Source organism: Lucilia cuprina, chromosome 2 (genome assembly GCF_022045245.1).
Source record: "Lucilia cuprina isolate Lc7/37 chromosome 2, ASM2204524v1, whole genome shotgun sequence".
Classification (NCBI taxonomy): domain Eukaryota; kingdom Metazoa; phylum Arthropoda; class Insecta; order Diptera; family Calliphoridae; genus Lucilia; species Lucilia cuprina.
Genome location: NC_060950.1, coordinates 54,641,111 through 54,660,410, shown reverse-complemented (window position 1 = coordinate 54,660,410; position 19,300 = coordinate 54,641,111). Strand labels below are relative to the sequence as shown.

Sequence of the window (19,300 nt, the reverse complement as noted above, 5' to 3'; positions counted from 1 at the left end):
ACAGGAACCGATAATCCGCAAGTCTGAGACTCGGATTTTATTTTGTAGCCTTCGCGGTGTTAGCCCAAACTCGCCGGGAGATAATGACGTTTAACCCTGTGAACTCAAAGATACGCTCTATATCGAGAAAAATGTAAATGAAAATCTTGGAACACCGGTGTCCCGTATACGTGAAAGAGTTAAAAGAGGTCCCTTAGGGTGTACGTGATGGCTGTGTTTTAAGCCCAAATTTCGCAGAAAAAGAATGTCGGTTATATGATATATAATTTCGGGTAAATTCGATGCTATTGCCGAAGTTAAAAGATACCCTTAGGAGGAGTGACTATGGGATTAAGCCTTACAGGGGGAATGTAGTTGTACTTACTCACCCGAATACCAAGCGTGAGTGTGTCGTATATTGTTGCTATGAGTGTTTCAAATGAGTAGGAAGTGTAATTGGTTGAATAGTGATGGATGAAAGGTATTTCATGTAAGTGATACCATTGAATTTTTCTTTATGGTCCTGGTAAGTTGAGGACTTACTCTGAACTGACTAGATTTACACACAATCTCTTCTTTGTAAGTAAGAATAGAGTCTTTGCATTTTTTGATGGATTGGTATATCGGTCTACCAATTACCTCCCTATATACCGTTTCCAACTCAACAGAGGCCATTGTAGTGGTGTTTTTGCATTTCGGAAATTATTCTAGTTATCTAATCTCAGCAATTGTGCGAGATTATATAGCTCAAGTACTTGAGCAAAGTGCTTGTATATAGGTTATCTGAACCATGTACATAAATTATCACCGGTGTACAAGAACCACAAAAGTGCGGTGATGAGTCTTGTAGTCAGATCGCCCACCAGCTCATTGCCAGAGTGAAATAAAGCCAACATATCATGTCTTCACGTAAAGCGAAATGCATCTTGTCTTTGCACTTACATAGAAATTCATCATGCTTTTTCGTTTTCCCAAATGTCCCCTATCTCGTTGACTCGGAGACAGTTAAGTGACGACAGTATTCGCTCTCATTTGCCAAGAGTAAATTCATGACTAAATATCAAAGGTTAAGAAGCAATGCTTGTGGTATATTAACTCAACGTCCACCACCGTCCCTTTGTGGCTCCTACAATTTAATGGTGTCGCTCGTATAAGATATTTTACATCCATCTTCCACACTCTTTGAGAAAAACATCCGATACGCTCTGGATATACGGATGGATAAGCCACGCATACGCCTACATACATCGCGTATTAAGTATAAAGTATATAGATATCAACTCATCTCCAACGCTTAGTCTCACAGTTACTCCTTTGCAGCATAACTCATGTATTGGCAACAGCATCGATTTTATCTACAATAAGAGACTTTGCCGCGTATTAGTCTATTGTATTTGAATCACAGCCACCACGTGTATCATGCAGTAACCTCTTTAATAACCAGGACAACGCAAACTCCGAAACTCTTCCCTGTGGAATATCGGTTTCTGTAGTACCAGATTATGTGGCTACCTGCCTCGATCTCATATCAAATCATTCAAAACAAAGACCTGACAGACTAGAGGTATTGGAGATAGGGGATTTCATCAATGTTATATGCACCGGGGGATATGGACATTGTGACATCGTTGGGTGTGATAATGTCCATGGACATTATGATACTTTTTGTCGTGTTGTAAGAATCAAATTTACAGTTTTGTAAGCGTAAACTATACATAAACAGAAGGTGTATGACTAGATATATCGTCAATCGGAAACCAAACAGCGAAAAACTTTACCAATACCACCTTCAAATTAAACTCTACCCAGATATATGTATATGTTTGAAGAACATACAAAATTGACTATATAAAACCTAATAACACGTCTAAACTATGTCAATGTACTACCCGCCAATCACAATGGCATATAAATATAGCAGAGAGTGATAGCATAAGTATAGGTGTAACAAAGAATCACATGATCATCATCACTGTACTATATATTTTCTTACTTTGCTGCACTAAAGAAACTAAGAAAAGAACTTTGGATTATTATGTTGTAAATGCAAAATATGTATGAAGTGGAAAAAAACTAAATTGAAAACTAAAACTAAGTAAATAAGAAAGGTAGCGTTTTCTATTGAAGATGTTTGCAACAATATTATTATGTTTATTTTTTATCTTTACGACAGTTTTGCAACATACCACCTGTTTTTTTCTATAATGCAAATAGTATGCTGCAATGTAAAACAATTTAAAGTAAGAATTTTATGTAACATTGTTAAGCACTATGGGGTGGAAATGTTTAAAAAACTACAGGTGTTAAAAACTTTAACTAAATTTCATTTAGATTTTTAACCCATTGTGCTGTAGCATACAAAAAAAGAAAAAGAGTTGCATACCAAGACACCACATACAACATGCAGGCGGTAGGCAACCAACTGAATACAGAAGTAGAAAAAGTTAAAGGAGATGCAAAAAAAAAAACAAGAAAAATAGTATAAAGGTTGAAAAAGATACAATGTGCTAATTAGATTTTAATGAAGATGTGCAACTGCATCTTCTCTAGTGGCAACAACAACAATAATAACATCTACTACAACAATATGTTTGTGCCACTTACATACACACAAAAGATAAAGAAGAAAAAAAAGAGAAATGTATCAGTAGATGAAATTTTTCTCTAAATGAAAAACTGTCTTCCGTTTCTTTCTTTTTGTTACTTTCGCTATGAATGCGTTCACTTGGATTTTTTCAATTTTTCTACTTTTTCAAACATGTTTAGACTTGTTTTTTTTTGTTTCTAGAAGCAGAAAAGTAGTTGTTGCTGGTAGTATTATTAAAACCCTACACATTTGTGGTTTTGGGGGCTTATTGGATCACTAACAAATTCGAGAGAAACTATGTCATCTGGATAAGCGACTATCTTCCTAAATTTAGGTTGAAAGACCCTGAGGAAACAGTGGTCCGTCAGTGGATTAGGTACTCTTGATAACTCGTTTTCAAATCCTATCATCGCCAAAGGTTGAATTGATACTACTAAATAGGAAACCCGGAACTCCCTGATGACATTCATGTAATGTATGTTATTAAAGGCGCCTTCAATGTCTAAAAACGCTGATTAAATATACTCCCTATGCTATAAGCCATATTTAATACAAGCAACTACATCATGTAGCGCACTCTCAACCGTTATTCCCTTAAGGTAGACATGTTAAGCGCTGCTTATAAGATGAACAACAATATCGCTTCTGAGGAAAATATCTATTAAGCATTCAAAGGTCTACAGTAGAAAGAGGAAGATTACCCGGACCGCTCTCTACCCTCTTGGAGGGCTTTCCTTATGGATATACCTCTTGAAAATATATACTCAAATAGTCCGAGCAATTACGGAACGTAGATTGAATTAGAATAAATTTGACACTAACAGGAAGCGATATAAAATGATAGAGTTAAATCAACGAACGTATTGGATCGTAAACAAAGCTTTTACTGAATACTCTTTCATAGTTGAAGTTGACATTAATGGTTATCAGGCCTCTCGCGAGTAGTTGGCAACGAAAAAGAGAATTTATTTGACATAAAGAAAAGAGAGCTCAAGGTAGGTAATCTGAAATACTCAAAACTATTCGTCACAACGAGGTCTGAAAGAATTCTTATCGGAATAAAAAACAGTGAGTATAACCACATTGATCATATGTTCGACCGCGAACGTGAGCATTAAGAAAGCTTCCCAGCAAAAACTCGGTAATGGGTAGTACTTCCCTAACCACTTACTTTTCAATGACTACTACTTCCCGTCAGCATTACTTAGAAGTACTCTAGTAATGACTTTCTTCTAATCTGATATAGAAGTACTTTATTTTCAGCTTTGTAATTTTGTTGGCACATTTTATTCAATTGCGTGTTAGAAATTGTGTTTCACAAAAAAGAAAACAAAATTAGTTTTGTATGTGAAAACCATTATTTGACGCGCAATAAAATAGCTAAGCATTGGTGCAGTGAGTAGAACATTTGACTGACAAACCGAAGTCCTTGGTTCGTATTCTAGCTGGCTCTTTTTATTATTAAAAATAAAACAACTTACTCAACAACTGTTTTGTAAGACAAATTGCAAGTACTTCTTTAACTCCCTATTTGTAAGCGAGCGTAGAAGTACTTGCCTCCAATGACATCACCGTGTTAAAATAATGACTCAAATTGCTAATAAAGAAGTAGTGCAAAGAGGTTTTTTTAGCTTTTTAACTCATTACTTTTCAATGTAAGTTTTTCCTGGGTTAATCAAAATAAGCGAGTCTGAGGTGAAAGTAGGATGTTACTCAATCTGGGTGAACACATAAGATTATGGGCAAACTAGGCAAAATTATAAGTGAGAATTCAGAGAAATATAGTACATGTAGAGAAGACATTGAAACTCAGGAGCACTTTCTTTGCCATTGACAGGCTTTCGTCGAAATTAGATTCAAATATCTTGGAAGTGATATTATTGCGTATATAACATCCCTCAAGAACACTGATTAGGAAATTCTCAAGAATTTTGGACGATTATCAATAACCAAACAATATCATACGTATAATATACCTTGTTGGAATTATGTATTATATTACGCATAGTCCAGTTATTTGACCTTGGCCATGCCATCTCACAGAAGGAAAGTCATTCTTAAACATACTATTGATATGAGACTTTTTTAAACATCAGATAAGTATTAGTTCTTTCTTAAACTCTAGAAAAAAATTCGTAACTATCGTATCAACATGATTTCACATCGAGATAGATGTAGGATATATCCTGCAGATCGGTTTAGAGATGGAGCTAAGATTATATATCAAATTTTAAGACATAAAAGAATCAAGGATCCTTTTTAAAATTCCATTTACCGTGGCTATTGAGTTATTGTAGGAAAGCAGATTTAGGGAGTACAATGGATTTCGAGAAATTCGATATGTAATTACCGATATTGGTTATCACGCTGTACGCGTACAGTCAAGTGGAGTCGAAGGCACTCCGTTTTGATAAGATGATCTTATTCAAAACTGAAGTAGACCAGCACTCCAACTACTTTCGAAATCATTAGTTAATCAAGGTTGTTAGAGAAATGGAAATCATTTCCTGTGAAGTTCGGAAATTACATTAAATTGAAATCTCTTCTTCAATACATCAAAAAGTGTATTCCAAATTCCTCATTGCCAATTTAACAAAGTTTTATTTGTTTTTCATTTGTCATATCGCAGGTGTGTCACTTTAAATGTATGTATGAAAGTATGTATGTACGTATGTAAGTACAATGGGTACTTGAGTAAATCAGCAGTATGCCAGTGTAAGAGCGACTTAGTGTTTGTTGAATGCAATATTTAGTTTTTCCTTTTTCTTTTTTTGCAAAACAACATTGTTTTGGTGTATTATAGTGAAATTTCATGTTTATGCATGTCGTAATATTAAAAATAATGGCTTTTATATGCTTTCGCTGTGAAAAATCTCTCTATTAAGTTGTGCATATTTGCAAGTGTAAGTGTATTTAAATGGGGGTTGCTATGAGTCTATGTATGTCTTTTTATTTGCAAAGTATTTCAAATGACAATAAAAATTGCAAATGCAATTGTAGCCACAAACGTTGTTATAATTTACATAGGAAAACAAAATTTTAAATTTTAAGAAAACATATATTCATTTTCATGAAATTATATTATAATTAGTAATTGGTAAAATATAAATATTTTAGATTTTTATAAAAGTTATAGATTTGAATTTTGTATTTACAGAATTTTTGTTTTAAATTCACACGTCTGTCGCTTTAATTCTGTTGCTAGTTTTTCAAGAATTTTAGTGCTAACACATCATTACTATGAAAATAAACGTTAAATATGTTTTTTTCTATTTATTTTGTTTCTAATCCGAATACCTTTGTCATCTTAGTTTTGTAGTGAAAAATCAACATAATTTAAATATTAAATACAAATTAAAATCATTTGTTTGTTTTCTTAACGAGTAAGATACTTAAAATAAGTCGCTGATGATAACAAGCTTTACGATAAGCTTTACAGCATTATTTACGTTTTCTTTAAAATTTTTAAAATCACATATCAATATATAACTGTATATAGTATATATTTCAGTCTGCTTTCTTGACTTTAGATTAACTTTAAATCAAATATAGAATTGACTATTGATCAGTCTAAAGACCTGACTACAGATCACTCTATAGTCACAACTACAGAGCTGTCCACATTCACGATTATAGATCAGTCTATTATACTCACTATTGATCAGTCTATAGCCTTGACTACAGATTCTAAAATCTCGAATATAAATATGTCTATAGTCTCTACTATTCAGTCCCAGTATCATATATTAACAAGTTAACAGTCTTGAATTTTGATCAGTCTAAAATTTAAACTATGGTTCAGTTTACCGTCTTGAATATAGTTTAATCCATAGTCTTAACTGTAGTTCAGTCTACAATCTTGACTATATATCAGTATATAAAAATTTTTGTATTGATCAGTCCATAGTCTTCTTTACATACCAGTCTATAGTCTTTCCTATTATAGTCTTGCCTATAGATCAGTCTCGACAGTCTCGACTATACATGAATCTTTAGTCTTGACTATAGATCAGTCTTTAGTTTTGACTATAGATAAGTCTATAGTCTTGACTATAGATAAGTCTATAGTCTTGACTATAGATCAGTCTATAGTCTTGAATATAGATCAGTCTATAGTCTTGACTATAGATCAGTCTATAGTCTTGACTATAGATCAATCCATAGTCTTGACTATAGATCAGTCTATAGTCTTGACTACAGATCAGTCTATAGTCTTGACTATAGATCAGTCTAAAGTCTTGACTATAGATCAGTCTATAGTATTGACTATAGATCAGTCTATAGTCTTGATTATAGATCAGTCTATAATCTTGACTATAGATCAGTCTATAGTCTTGACTATAGATCAGTCTATAGTCTTGACTATAGATCAGTCTATAGTCTTGACTATAGATCAGTCTATAGTCCTGACTATAGATCAGTCTATAGTCTTGACTATAGATCAGTCTATAGTCTTAACTATAGATCAGTCTATAGTCTTGACTATAGATCAGTCTATAGTCTTGACTATAGATCAGTCTATAGTCTTGTCTATAGATCAGTCTATAGTCTTGTCTATAGATCAGTCTATAGTCTTGACTATAGATCAGTCTATAGACTTGACTATAGATCAGTCTATAGTCTTGATTATAGATATAAATGAGTTTATAGTTTTGACTGTAGTTCAGTTTCAGTCAAGTCTTTAGACTTGACTATAGATCAATCTATAGTCTTGATAACAGATCAGCCTTTGATATTAACTATAGATCAAATTATAGTTTTGATCTATAGTTTATTCTATATACCAATCTATAGTCTTGACTATAAAAACTTTTTTCCACTAACATTTGCCATAAAAGGAGCACACAACCGGACGGATCTCATATATACAACGTAACATTTAATATAAATTATTTTGTTGGTTTTTTTGTCTCAATTACTAACATTCTCACGTGCTGGTATAAATGATCCTTGGAAAATATCATAACATTAAAAAAACAAACATTTTAGGAAAATTACTGTAAAGAAATTTAACAAGCTTAATTTGTTACAATTTACAAAAATTTAAATATTTCCATGTGTCATTTAAGTAAGTGTATGTGTAGTTTGTGAGTCGTATAAATGAGTGTGAGCAATAAGTTGTAGTAAATTAAAAATAAACTAAATTTATATTTATAAACTCTTTCCCTAGTTAGTAAAATGAAACCCAGTAGTTCATGGAAATGATTACCTTCTACATTACTTAGTTCTACTAAGATAATGACTGACTTTTGTATGCATTACTTAGGAATACTAAGGCTGTTTTCGAAAATGTAAAGATCATACATTGACTCCCTATATAAAACTGCAGGTTATATACAAGTAACTAAATAACTGGTTTACACCTATTTACTTTGTATTACATTTAAATGAGCGTGAGTTTAGGTGTTACTTGTAACTGTGTGAATTATAAATATAAAGAAAGCATTGGTTGGGAGAAAAAAAAGGAACTAACACTAAAAACAGGAATAAAAACCATAAACGGAAGCGTGCAACTACGACAAGCACTTTTTTTAAACATTTCTATTACAACAAGTTCTTCATGTACGAATACGAAACCATGTAGTTATGTGTTGGAATGTAACAACTCGTTACCTTTGCTGTAATTGTAGTCAAACTCTTTGGAAAAAAATCAAACCATAAAAGAAACATCCGAAACTAAACTAAACTCTCTTTCTCCCTTTATCTATCTCTTTATAAAGGTGTTTCATATCAGATGTCGGCAGTTGGAGTAGAATGATATACACATTGTTATTATCGTTTAACTTACTACTGGGTTGATTGTTATCAATCCCTAAAAGCTAGGAGTGTCTAGCACTGATGTAAATATTTGTTGTTTGTTATTAAAGTTACACAAGGAAACCATTCTATACCACAATAGCACTAATACTTTGACATACTATACATGTATAATTTAAATATTACAACAATACATAAATTATAGGACAATATGACGTATTTAAATTGTTAGTTTAAATTGACAATTGACCTTTTCTCATATGTTTAGCAACATATGGATTCCTTCAAAAGAATTGACATGAAGTTGTGCTTTACGTGAGTACCTGGAGTGTTGCCCTATCTCATGTTGGTACTTTTTCAACCACTGGGTGAGTATAAAGTAAACAAATCACCAAATCACAAGGTATCATGAGCAAGCTCAATTTGCTCCAACATACTGTCGCCAACCACACTACTATGGTTCTGTTGTCTTGTCAACAGCACCTAGAGGGACCTGATCCGAAACACGGATCATATTAATTGACAAAACTATATTTCAATGGTCACAATGACTCACTATGATAAGTTGAGCATATACTCAATCACGTAAGAAAATCGCCAAAAAAATCAAAGAGAGGACAGTGACGACCTTGCACAACGTCCATCCTTCCCTTCTTTCTAGACTAACACAGTCTAACACATCACTGCACCAACTCGATCCGTCAAATCCATCAGTTACTCAATTCCCTCTGAATGCAAGTAGACATCAGAAAAACATCAGAAAACCACGCTTCGTATACCCAATCTCTTCATTATAAGCTCAAACCCAACATTTTATTAATCCATAGTCATGCTCTGTAATTCGTACCGCTTCAGTATCTAGGAAGGATAACAGAAATGTATCATGAAAATCATATTCTTCGTATATCAGTCTTCAGTATTAACCAGGCAACCCTTTTCCCGCGATTTGGGTTTCAACCACTAGATCAGTCTATAGTCTTGACTAGAGATCAGTCTATAGTCTTGACTAGAGATCAGTCTATAGTCTTGACTATAGATCAGTCTATAGTCTTGACTATAGATCAGTCTATAGTCTAGACTATAGATCAGTCTATAGTCCTGACAATAGATCAGTCTATAGTCTTGACTATAGTTCAGTCTATAGTCTTGACTATAGATCAGTCTATAGTCTTGATTATAGATTAGTCTATAGTCTTGATTATAGATTAGTCTATAGTCATAACTATAGATCAGTCTATAGTCTTGACTATAGATCAGTCTATAGTCTTGACTATAGATCAGTCTATAGTCTTGACTATAGATCAGTCTATAGTCTTGACTATAGATCAGTCTATAGTCTTGACTATAGATCAGTCTATAGTCTTGACTATAGATCAGTCTATAGTCTTGACTATAGATCAGTCTATAGTCTTGACTATAGATCAGTCTATAGTCTTGACTATAGATCAGTCTATAGTCTTGACTATAGATCAGTCTATAGTCTTGACTATAGATCAGTCTATAGTCTTGACTATAGATCAGTCAATAGTCTTGACTATAGATATCTCTAGTCTGCAGGTACTATAAATTGGTTATGTCAAATGTATCCTTGGCCTTTACTTGGAACGATTTGGCATGGAGTCGAACCAGAGTACCATATACCACATTTGGTCAAAACGGGGTCTCTTCTATTCTACTTAACAGTTCGCGTGTAGTGAACTACCACGTAAACCATGGATGGCCAGTTGCCTGCAGGACTTGTTCTGGCTGATGATACTTATGCTGAATTCCTGAGTATCTCTTACTCTTCGCGTTTTAGGACGCCCTTATAGGTTGGCGAATTTTCAGGTTGACGCTTGGTGGTCGTTTCTTATGGTCTGAGAATAGAACATATGTATGTTGATAAACGATTGCCCTACAGAAGACTAGTACTGATATAGTATACTATAGATTAGTCTAGTCTTGACTATAGATTAGTCTATAGTCTTGAGTATAGATTAGTCTATAGTCTTGACTATAGATCAGTCTATAGTCTTGACTATAGATCAGTCTATAGCCTTGACTATAGATCAGTCTATAGTCTTAACTATAGATCAGTCTATAGTCTTGACTATAGATCAGTCTATAGTCTGGAATATAGATCAGTCTATAGTATTGACTATAGATCAGTCTAAAGTCTTGACTATAGATCAGTCTATAGCCTTGACTATAGATCAGTCTATAGCCTTGACTATAGATCAGTCTATAGCCTTGACTATTGATCAGTCTATAGTCTTAACTATAGATCAGTCTATAGTCTTGACTATAGATCAGTCTATAGTCTTGACTATAGATCAGTCTATAGTCTTCATATTTCATATCCTCATATTACGCTACAAATTCTATTGTAAATTAGGTGAAAAATTCATCACAGACTTCAAATATTTTACAAAGTTAAATTTTAACCGAAAACATAATATCATTTAAATTCATAAAGTAAAATGTATTTCTATTAATTAATACAATTTACAACATACATTTTAGTCTTCTCGTAACATTCATACCTTTTTCTTCTTAACCCCTCCCTTTACTTTACATATCCTTTATAACTACATAAGTTTGTATATGTGTCAGTGTAAGTATTTTAACTTTTAATGATGTCCTTACATGTTGATGTATATTAAAATGTACAACACAGTGGGATGCTTTTAAGCTAACTTTTTTTCGAACAATGACTGTTAGTTGCGTGTTGTTTGTTGTTGTTTTTAATTTTTTCTCTTTTTTCCTGTCATTGTAACTCTATTGTTTTGTGTCGCTCGCTTTCTCTCAGTATGATGTATAAATATTTTTCCTTTTTTTGTGTTTTTTATTCATACAGGAATTTCTAATAAGGTATCATCAAGGATTCTACAGTACAGACATGTACACATGTACACATGCACAAACATATATAATATACCAACAAATACTTATTTATTTATGAAAGTGTATGTGTCAAAACGACAAAAATAAAATAAAAATGGAGTAAAAATAAAAAAGAATAAAAGACAAAAAGTAAAAATAATGCTTATCAATTTTAACACACCATTTTTGTGTACAATTAAATAATGTATAATATTTTGTTAAAAAATATACATATGTATGTACATATGTGTGTATGTTTAATGCATGTGTATGTGTCTGTTAAGTGTAGTGTAATATTTATGTAAATTTTAATCAGCATTGTACAACCTTACTTTAGTTGTAGATGATAGATAGTATTTTCCACAATTGTATATGGATATGTAATGGAAGGAGCTTAATGTTTATACGAGTTGTAAGTAATGCACAGTGGGTTGCTTTGTTACAAATTTTCAATTTCGACAATTAGGGTTTTAAAGTGTTAACACTGTCTAACGAATGTATAATCTAGAGATCATAACTAACTTTTCTGAACAATTGAGCTTCGCTGAATCCGATAAAACGAAGAAGAATAGAGTTATGTCAGATGTTAGACCTTAAATTTTTTAAGTTGACAGTATGGACTTTCAGATGAAATATAACATTTTATAAATAAAGTGTTAGCGTAGTTATAGCTTTTCAAAAATGGCTGATTTTAAAACTTCAAACGATATCTTAAATACCAAATGTAAAGAAGAACATAAAAGACAAGATATAGCTCCAATTGAATGTCAAATTGCGTGGATATTATATGTATCTTAAGAGTGGCATCTTTCACTGCATGGAACTGGTTTGGTGAAACGACTGAGAGAATGGATTAATGACAGAGAAGGATAGATAATGATGGCATTTTGGTCAATCTTTTTCGAAGAAGAATAGTGGTGCAAGTAATAACTTAATTCTGTCGGGGATCTCAAGCTAGAGGGACCTTGCCTCCGGGGCAATGTTACTCTGGTGATATCTCCATTTTAGTGTTATTGCAATATCCCGGGGAAAGGAGGTATTACCAATATCTGTAGTCTGCCGGTACTATAAATTGGTGATGTCAAATGTATCCTTGTCCTTTCATTGGAACGATTTGGCATGGAGTCGAACCAGATTACCATATACCACTATGGATGGCCAGTTGACTGCAGGGCTTGTCTTGGCTGGAGATACCTATGCTGGATTCCTGCATACGTTGAGTATCTCTTACTCTTTGCATTAGGGCGCCTTTGTAGGTTGGCGAATTTTCAGGTTGACGCTTGGTGGTTGTTCCTTATGGTCTAAGTTGAGATGTTGGCAACTCAGAAGACTAGTACTCCTACTTCCGAGAAGTTCTCTGTTGCTGTTGCCTTCTCAACAGGATACATATTGTTTCATGCTACGCGACTTGGTTGAGGTCCACCACCCAACTTGTTGGGGCAATTATTGGATTTGAATTGACTTTGGAAATCCTACAACCTTTGTCACATTATTTCCACATAATGAAGGATTCTGATATATTGGCTATGTATTTCGGACTACCAAATATGTTTATAAGTCATTATTTGGTGGCGATTGCATACTAGAGAATGCAATATTTCATGGCATAAAAAAGGGGTCCTTTCCGGTATATACGGAAAAATGATTTCACCTTATTTTGGAACCCCCCCTGATATTGACTTTAGTCCAGTGATTGCTTTTTCTTGTCGGGGCATGCATTGGGATTAAACCCATTCTGCAGATGGGATCTATGGCAAGATATTAAATAGTTTGAGTACTATTTGTGTCACAGCCAAGTACAAACAGGGCCATCTGAGTTCTTCATAGAAGGATTCAGGGGCGCGTAATAGACCGTTCTCAAGTTTACCCGGTGGATAAAAAGACCAACCTGAAATAAGGCCGTCAACGCAGGTGTTCACGTTAAGCACTTAGACATACTTGATATTTTAAAATATTGAACAGGAATTGTGAATAATATTACGGAGCGGTAATTTCATTGCTGTAGAGATTCATTGAATTAAATCCATTCCACCGAAATTTCAAATTAAAAAAAAAACCTCCCTACAAAATTGGATGAACGCGCATCAAGCCCTTTAGAGGTTTAGTTTTATTTCTTCGTATCGGTTAAATTTACACCAAACATTTGGAAATTAACCCGAACGTCGAAAGCTTTAATACAATTTATGCCACATCCGACGATTGAAATCTCTGCGTACCTCAATCCACCCAAGAAAGTCTTCCAGAAGGCAGACCTCGTCAATAGAGCTCGATTAAAGCTAAATTTTATTATTATCATGTTAAAATTAGAATGATTGAAACAGACACAATATCCCTTTGCCAAATCCTTAGTATGGCAGTCATCTTATCCTTTAACGATTTCCATCGCCACTGATTGTAAGCATTTTAGTACGGCTCTAGTCAAGAATTAGAACGCTTTTATGTTGCCAAATTCCCAGCTCTCCTAAGTGACTGTTATGGAGGCACCATGAATCAGGGTCCCGTTCTCACATTAAACCCAAGAAATTATCTTGTCGAATAACATGATAACCATGCCTAATACTGTAAGCATTTCTAATTTCTATCAATGATTAGTGAGTGTAAACATATGACGAAACTATGGCTTTTCTAATTATACCCTACACCACTTTAGTGGGAAGGGTATATTGGATTTGTGCTGATGCTTGTAACGCACATACTCTCGAGAGTTTTAACGTGAGCACCTGCCGTGTTGGCCTTATCCCACGGTGGTCTTTTTCATCCACAGGGTAGACTTGAGAACGATCTACCATCGCCCCTTTGTCTTCAATGAAGACTCAGGTGGCAATTTTTCCACATTGGCTATGACCGGTCCATGCGCAAGTACTTTGCTATAGTACTCGAGCTATCTAATCTCTTGCCAAAGTAGTCACGTTGAAAGACAACCACACTACTATGGCTCTGTTGATTCGGCAACAGCACCTAGAGACGTAACCGGTGGACCGAAGCACGATCCATCAATAAGCCGTAGACATTGTTCTTACTCACAGTGACACGCTGTGGCAAGTCTGATATGAACAGAGTATACTCTGAACATATCTGGACAAGGAAGGAAAATTAATCGTTATCACTTGTATATGATACCTTTCATCCATCATCATTCAACCCAGCACGCATCTCATTTATTCGACACATTCATAGAGAAAAACATACGACACACTCATTTAGGTATACGGGTTGGTGAGGCCCGCATACCTCTACATTCACTCCGTATCATATACAATTGACTCCAACCCATTTCCAAAGCTTAGTCCCACAGTCACTCCTCTGTGGGATATCTGTTGATTTTAGGCAACAGCACCGAACTTATCCCGAAATATTGACTATTATCATGCATCAGTCTTTTAACCGCCACTTACTCTTCCCGCGAATTTTGATTTAAATCACAGCCACTACGTGGATCCCGAAGGAACCTCAACCAACAGACCAGCCAGGACATAGTCCTGCGGGCAACTGGCCACCCGTAGTACCAGATTAGGCGGTGCTCTGGTCTGACCTCTGCCAATCAATGCAAAGACTAAGCCAAACAATAGAATGAAACAACCAATTTTTCAGTCCCGGTCAGACCGGAGGTATTGGGCACCTCTTTATACCACGGGATTGCAATAACACCAAGGCGGAGGTCTCGCCAAGGTAACATGCCCCCGGGGGGAGCTTGTAACGCACAATAATATTGGTCCTATATCCAACTTAAAGTATACCAATCGGTTCAGAATCATTTTTTGAGTCATAGTGGAAAACGAGTTTCTAAAGACATAAATAAAAGTTAGTTTCTTCCTAGAAAACAGTCAAAAGACTTAGAGGATTGATTATTGGTCCCTTAGATACATATGTTTATACCAATTTTATAAAAAATATGATTACAGTTCGAAAATAACAATATCCTTCAATTAATTAACACACCATAATGCAAAAATTGTCGTCATCTCTGATCGCTAATTGTATTTGTCAACTAAATTTTCACATTCTACTAATATCAAAATCGTTTTTGTTTTCTTCCCCTGTACCATCAAAGTATATCTACACAATTGCAATTGTATTAATGTGAAAGTTTATATGTATGTATGTATGTATGTATGTATGTATGTATGTATGTATGTATGTATGTATGTATGTATGTATGTATGTATGTATGTATCTGTGTGTACATGTTGACATCACTAAAGCGTTTATCTATTTGAGAACAATAACAAAAATTTGTATTTGTTTATTTGTCATACATTAGTATAAGTAAATTAATGTATGTATGTATGTGTGTGTGTATTTATTATTTGTATTTTATTTTTCTACACAATACAATAAAAACCTGAAAACACACACACACGAACTCTCACTTGCATTTCCCACAAAAACCAAACATACAACATTTATTGGTTTATATTTTATCTTAAAATGGTAGTACATCCTTTTTTTGTTGATTCCCCTTCCCCCAGCCCTTACATTTTACATTTGTGTCCTAAGCCAAAACAGCTAACCATCAAACCAAACACATCCATCCACCAACACACAGTCAGTCAGTCAGTCATTCGTTCATTCATTCAAACTAATTCATTCCCTTTTTTTTAGTGAATGACGACGACAAGTACCATTTCAGTTTTAATTAGGTTTATGTTCAACTTAAATATCTACACATATATTCGCAATTTCCAACCCTGCAGTTCAGAGTGACTGTTCCATACCAATTGATCTTCTTCAGTCTCCATTTTGATTACAAATAATGTCAATTGTTTCTTGGAAATATAACTTCTGGTGATTTAATAAAGAATCTTACAGAAAAAAGTCAAAAACCAAAACTGCAGGGTTATTAATTATTTGTATGTGTATATGTATGTATTACATACGGGTTGTTAGCAAAACAAAACACCAAACACAAAAAAAGAAAACACTCATACACAAAAATTAATTGTCATTTTGTTGTTGTATTTTATAAAACAGACCCTTAAAAACTTGTTTGTATTAGAAATTGTTTGAATTTTTATTTGGTTTCTCTCTCTCTAACGTTTCTTTCAGTGTCAATCTTAATTTTTTATTGTATTACTTTCTATGTTTATTTTTTTCAACTTCTGTTCATTTTAAAATATTTCCCGAATTTTGTAATATTTATTTTTTGTACTTACGCTTTTGATTTCATTCATTTTTGTGAATTGTCGTCCAAATTCCCATAGATCCACACCGAATTTTAAAGCCCAATTACGAACTCTGCAAAGAAAGTGAGATATGGAAAAAAGTATGAATATTTAATGTTATTTATTGTAAAGAACTAATTATTATTATTATTATTATTATTATTATTATTATTATTAGCATTAAGAGGAACACGATTGATAAGAATCTAAAAGATGGGTCTAAATCATCCTGAAAATATTAAATATTTCACTTTTAAAAAAAAGCTACTTAGACATCAATATGGCGAAGACGTTTCCCTAACTCTTCTTTGGAAATAATTCTACTTAAGTTTCCAATTAAACTAAGTTCTCTTGGAATACTGAAACTCGTCCAAATAACTGTCTTTCTTAATAATAAGCACGATTAACCGAATTGTTCAAATCCAGAAATTTTTTTAGCAAGGGCAAGGGATTGGTTCCATGGCCTTGAAAGCTTTTGTGCTTTATTGCGTTTTACTTTTTTATTAACTTTGAGACTTAGACATCAATATAGCGAAATCGTATCCCTAACTCTTCTTTGGAAAAAATTTTACTTAAGTTTCCAATTAAACTAAGTTTTCTTGGAAGACTGAAACTCGTCCAAATAACTGCATTTCTTAAAAATAAGCACGATTAACCGATTTGTTCAAATCCAGATAGTTTTTTTTAGCTTTGGGACGTACATGTTCATATCCACTTTGGGGGACCCTAGTACTGACATATCAATATTCAAGTTTTTAATTAACCAGGTCCAATATAAGATTATCCCCTTAACATGGTAACCATGATAACGGTATGGATCCAAAGAATTGTAAACTACATCTATAGAATATACTCATACACAAAAGTAAAAGACCGTTGTCTACGCTTATAACTTCGCGGAAGCAGAAAAAACTTTCATCTGAATACGATATCTCAATGCACAAGTTTCACAAGATCATCCATTATCCGCTCCAATATGGTAACGGTATCAATTAATAGCAAATAGGGGAACTCATTAAGGTGGGGTAGTGTCACCACTTCTATGGAATATAGCAATTAATAGTCTACTCAGAATATTTGACTATCAACCAAGTGTTTACTTGGTTGATTGTTGTTTACGTTGAGGTAATGGAAATATAGTTTGACATCTCAAAGACATTACACGCACAAGTTTCACAAAAGCTGGAAAACATGTGATTATAGACTTTTTTTTTAAATGGATTAAAAAAATGGCAAATAGGGAAACTCCTTATGGTAAGTTTCTGTCACAACTTCTATGGAACATAGCCATAAATAGTCTACATAAATAGTCAAAATTTTTATTCTTTGTACACGAGGATGCACAGCATACGTATAAAACCGAGCTTTTACTTTATAGTAAGAAATACAAGATCGATAGCCTAACTAAAGAAAACTACAACTGCCCACTCCCTAACAAGATTCTAATGGCAGTCAATAAAACTAGACTGGAGAACAAAGTCAACCAAATCTCTATTTGTCCTGCTAAACTGCAGTGCAACTGATTTGTTGTCCACAAATTTGCTTTTGGCACTGCTTTCACAATGAACGCAATATATGTATGAACACACAAACCATAAATGAAATATCTGCTTTCACAGATATATCATCTTCCAAACCATTCTTCCAGATAAGTTTCTTCGAAAATTCGGAACTGAAAGAAGTCTGCTATCCCCCAAAACCTTTACATATTCATGAATAGTTCCAAAGGAGAGCTAGTTGTTGGTGGATCTTCTAAATTCCAACAGGCTAAACTGTCAGCTATAGAAAATGTAAAAAATTTACTTTTGTATTACAAAATATCAAAAACAAATCTCGACATATTCAAATTCACACCTCTAGTTAAACTACTAGTATATCTTGAATATACGTTCACACTAGTCCAGAAGTGCCAAATATGCTTAAATACATTCGATAGTGGTGCTCAGATGGGTTTAGTAACATGGTATTTGATGAGCAACTGTGTAGCTGACAAATTAACGATAATTGAAGGCTCAATGTCCGATAGCAGGCAACGGCTACATAAAAGGTTTGATGAACTTTCCCAGATAATATGGCACAAGGAGTCGATCAGCATCATTTCCATTAAGATATTTATAGATTAGTATAAAGATGAGTTCATATAATTGAGAATTTCATCTAATAGTGAATAAACTAGTTTATAAATTACTCCTTAGAACACTATTCCTTACTTGACCTTAGTAGAGTCAATAAATTCGAATATAGACTAGTCGGTAGTCTAGTACATTGGTCAGACAATAGCTAATGCATAGACAAGTCAGAATCAATTGATCAAAGAATAGTACTACACCATTTTTAACTGAAATTGGGAATATTCCACATGAAATTGAGAATTTCCATTTAATAATGAGAAAATTCCAAATGAAATTGTGATTTTCAATATGAAATTGAGAAAATTCCGAATAAAATTGAGAATTTTAATTTGAAATTGGGAAAAATCCAAATGAAATTGAGAATTTCAAATTAATATTGAGAAAATTCCAAATGAAATTAAGAATTTCCATTTCATATTGAGAATGTTCTAAATGAAATTGGGATTTTCAAGTACAAATTGAGAAAAATCCAAATAAAATTGAGAATTTTCATTTGATATTTAGAAAATTCAAATTGATTTTGAGAATTTCCAATTCATATTAAGAAAATTGCAATTGATTTTGAGAATTTTAATTTCAAATTGAGAAAATTCCAAATGAAATTGAGAATTTCTAATTAAAATAGAAAAGAATTCCAATTCAAATTGGGAAATACAATTTGTAATTGGGAAAATTCCAAATGAAATTGAGAAAAATTCAATTGAAATTTAGAAATTTTCAAATGAAAATGAGAACCTTTTATGTTACATTACTTTAACCATAGAAAAGGTATACATAGAACTGAAACTGAGAATGACAAAACCTAAGTCTGCTGTCAAAAA

At 33.4% G+C, this 19,300-nt stretch overlaps 1 protein-coding gene across 2 annotated transcripts in view; it reads right to left on the bottom strand.

Annotated features, from left to right (window-relative positions):
* LOC111680893 (voltage-dependent calcium channel subunit alpha-2/delta-3) overlaps nucleotides 1-19,300 on the bottom strand; it is a 113,331-nt gene that overhangs the window by 71,545 nt on the left and 22,486 nt on the right. For both annotated transcript variants that reach the window (XM_046950287.1, XM_046950289.1), the window contains exon 2: nucleotides 16,339-16,420. In XM_046950287.1, the coding sequence (XP_046806243.1) occupies nucleotides 16,339-16,420 (82 nt within the window). The remainder of the gene's footprint in view (nucleotides 1-16,338; nucleotides 16,421-19,300) is intronic.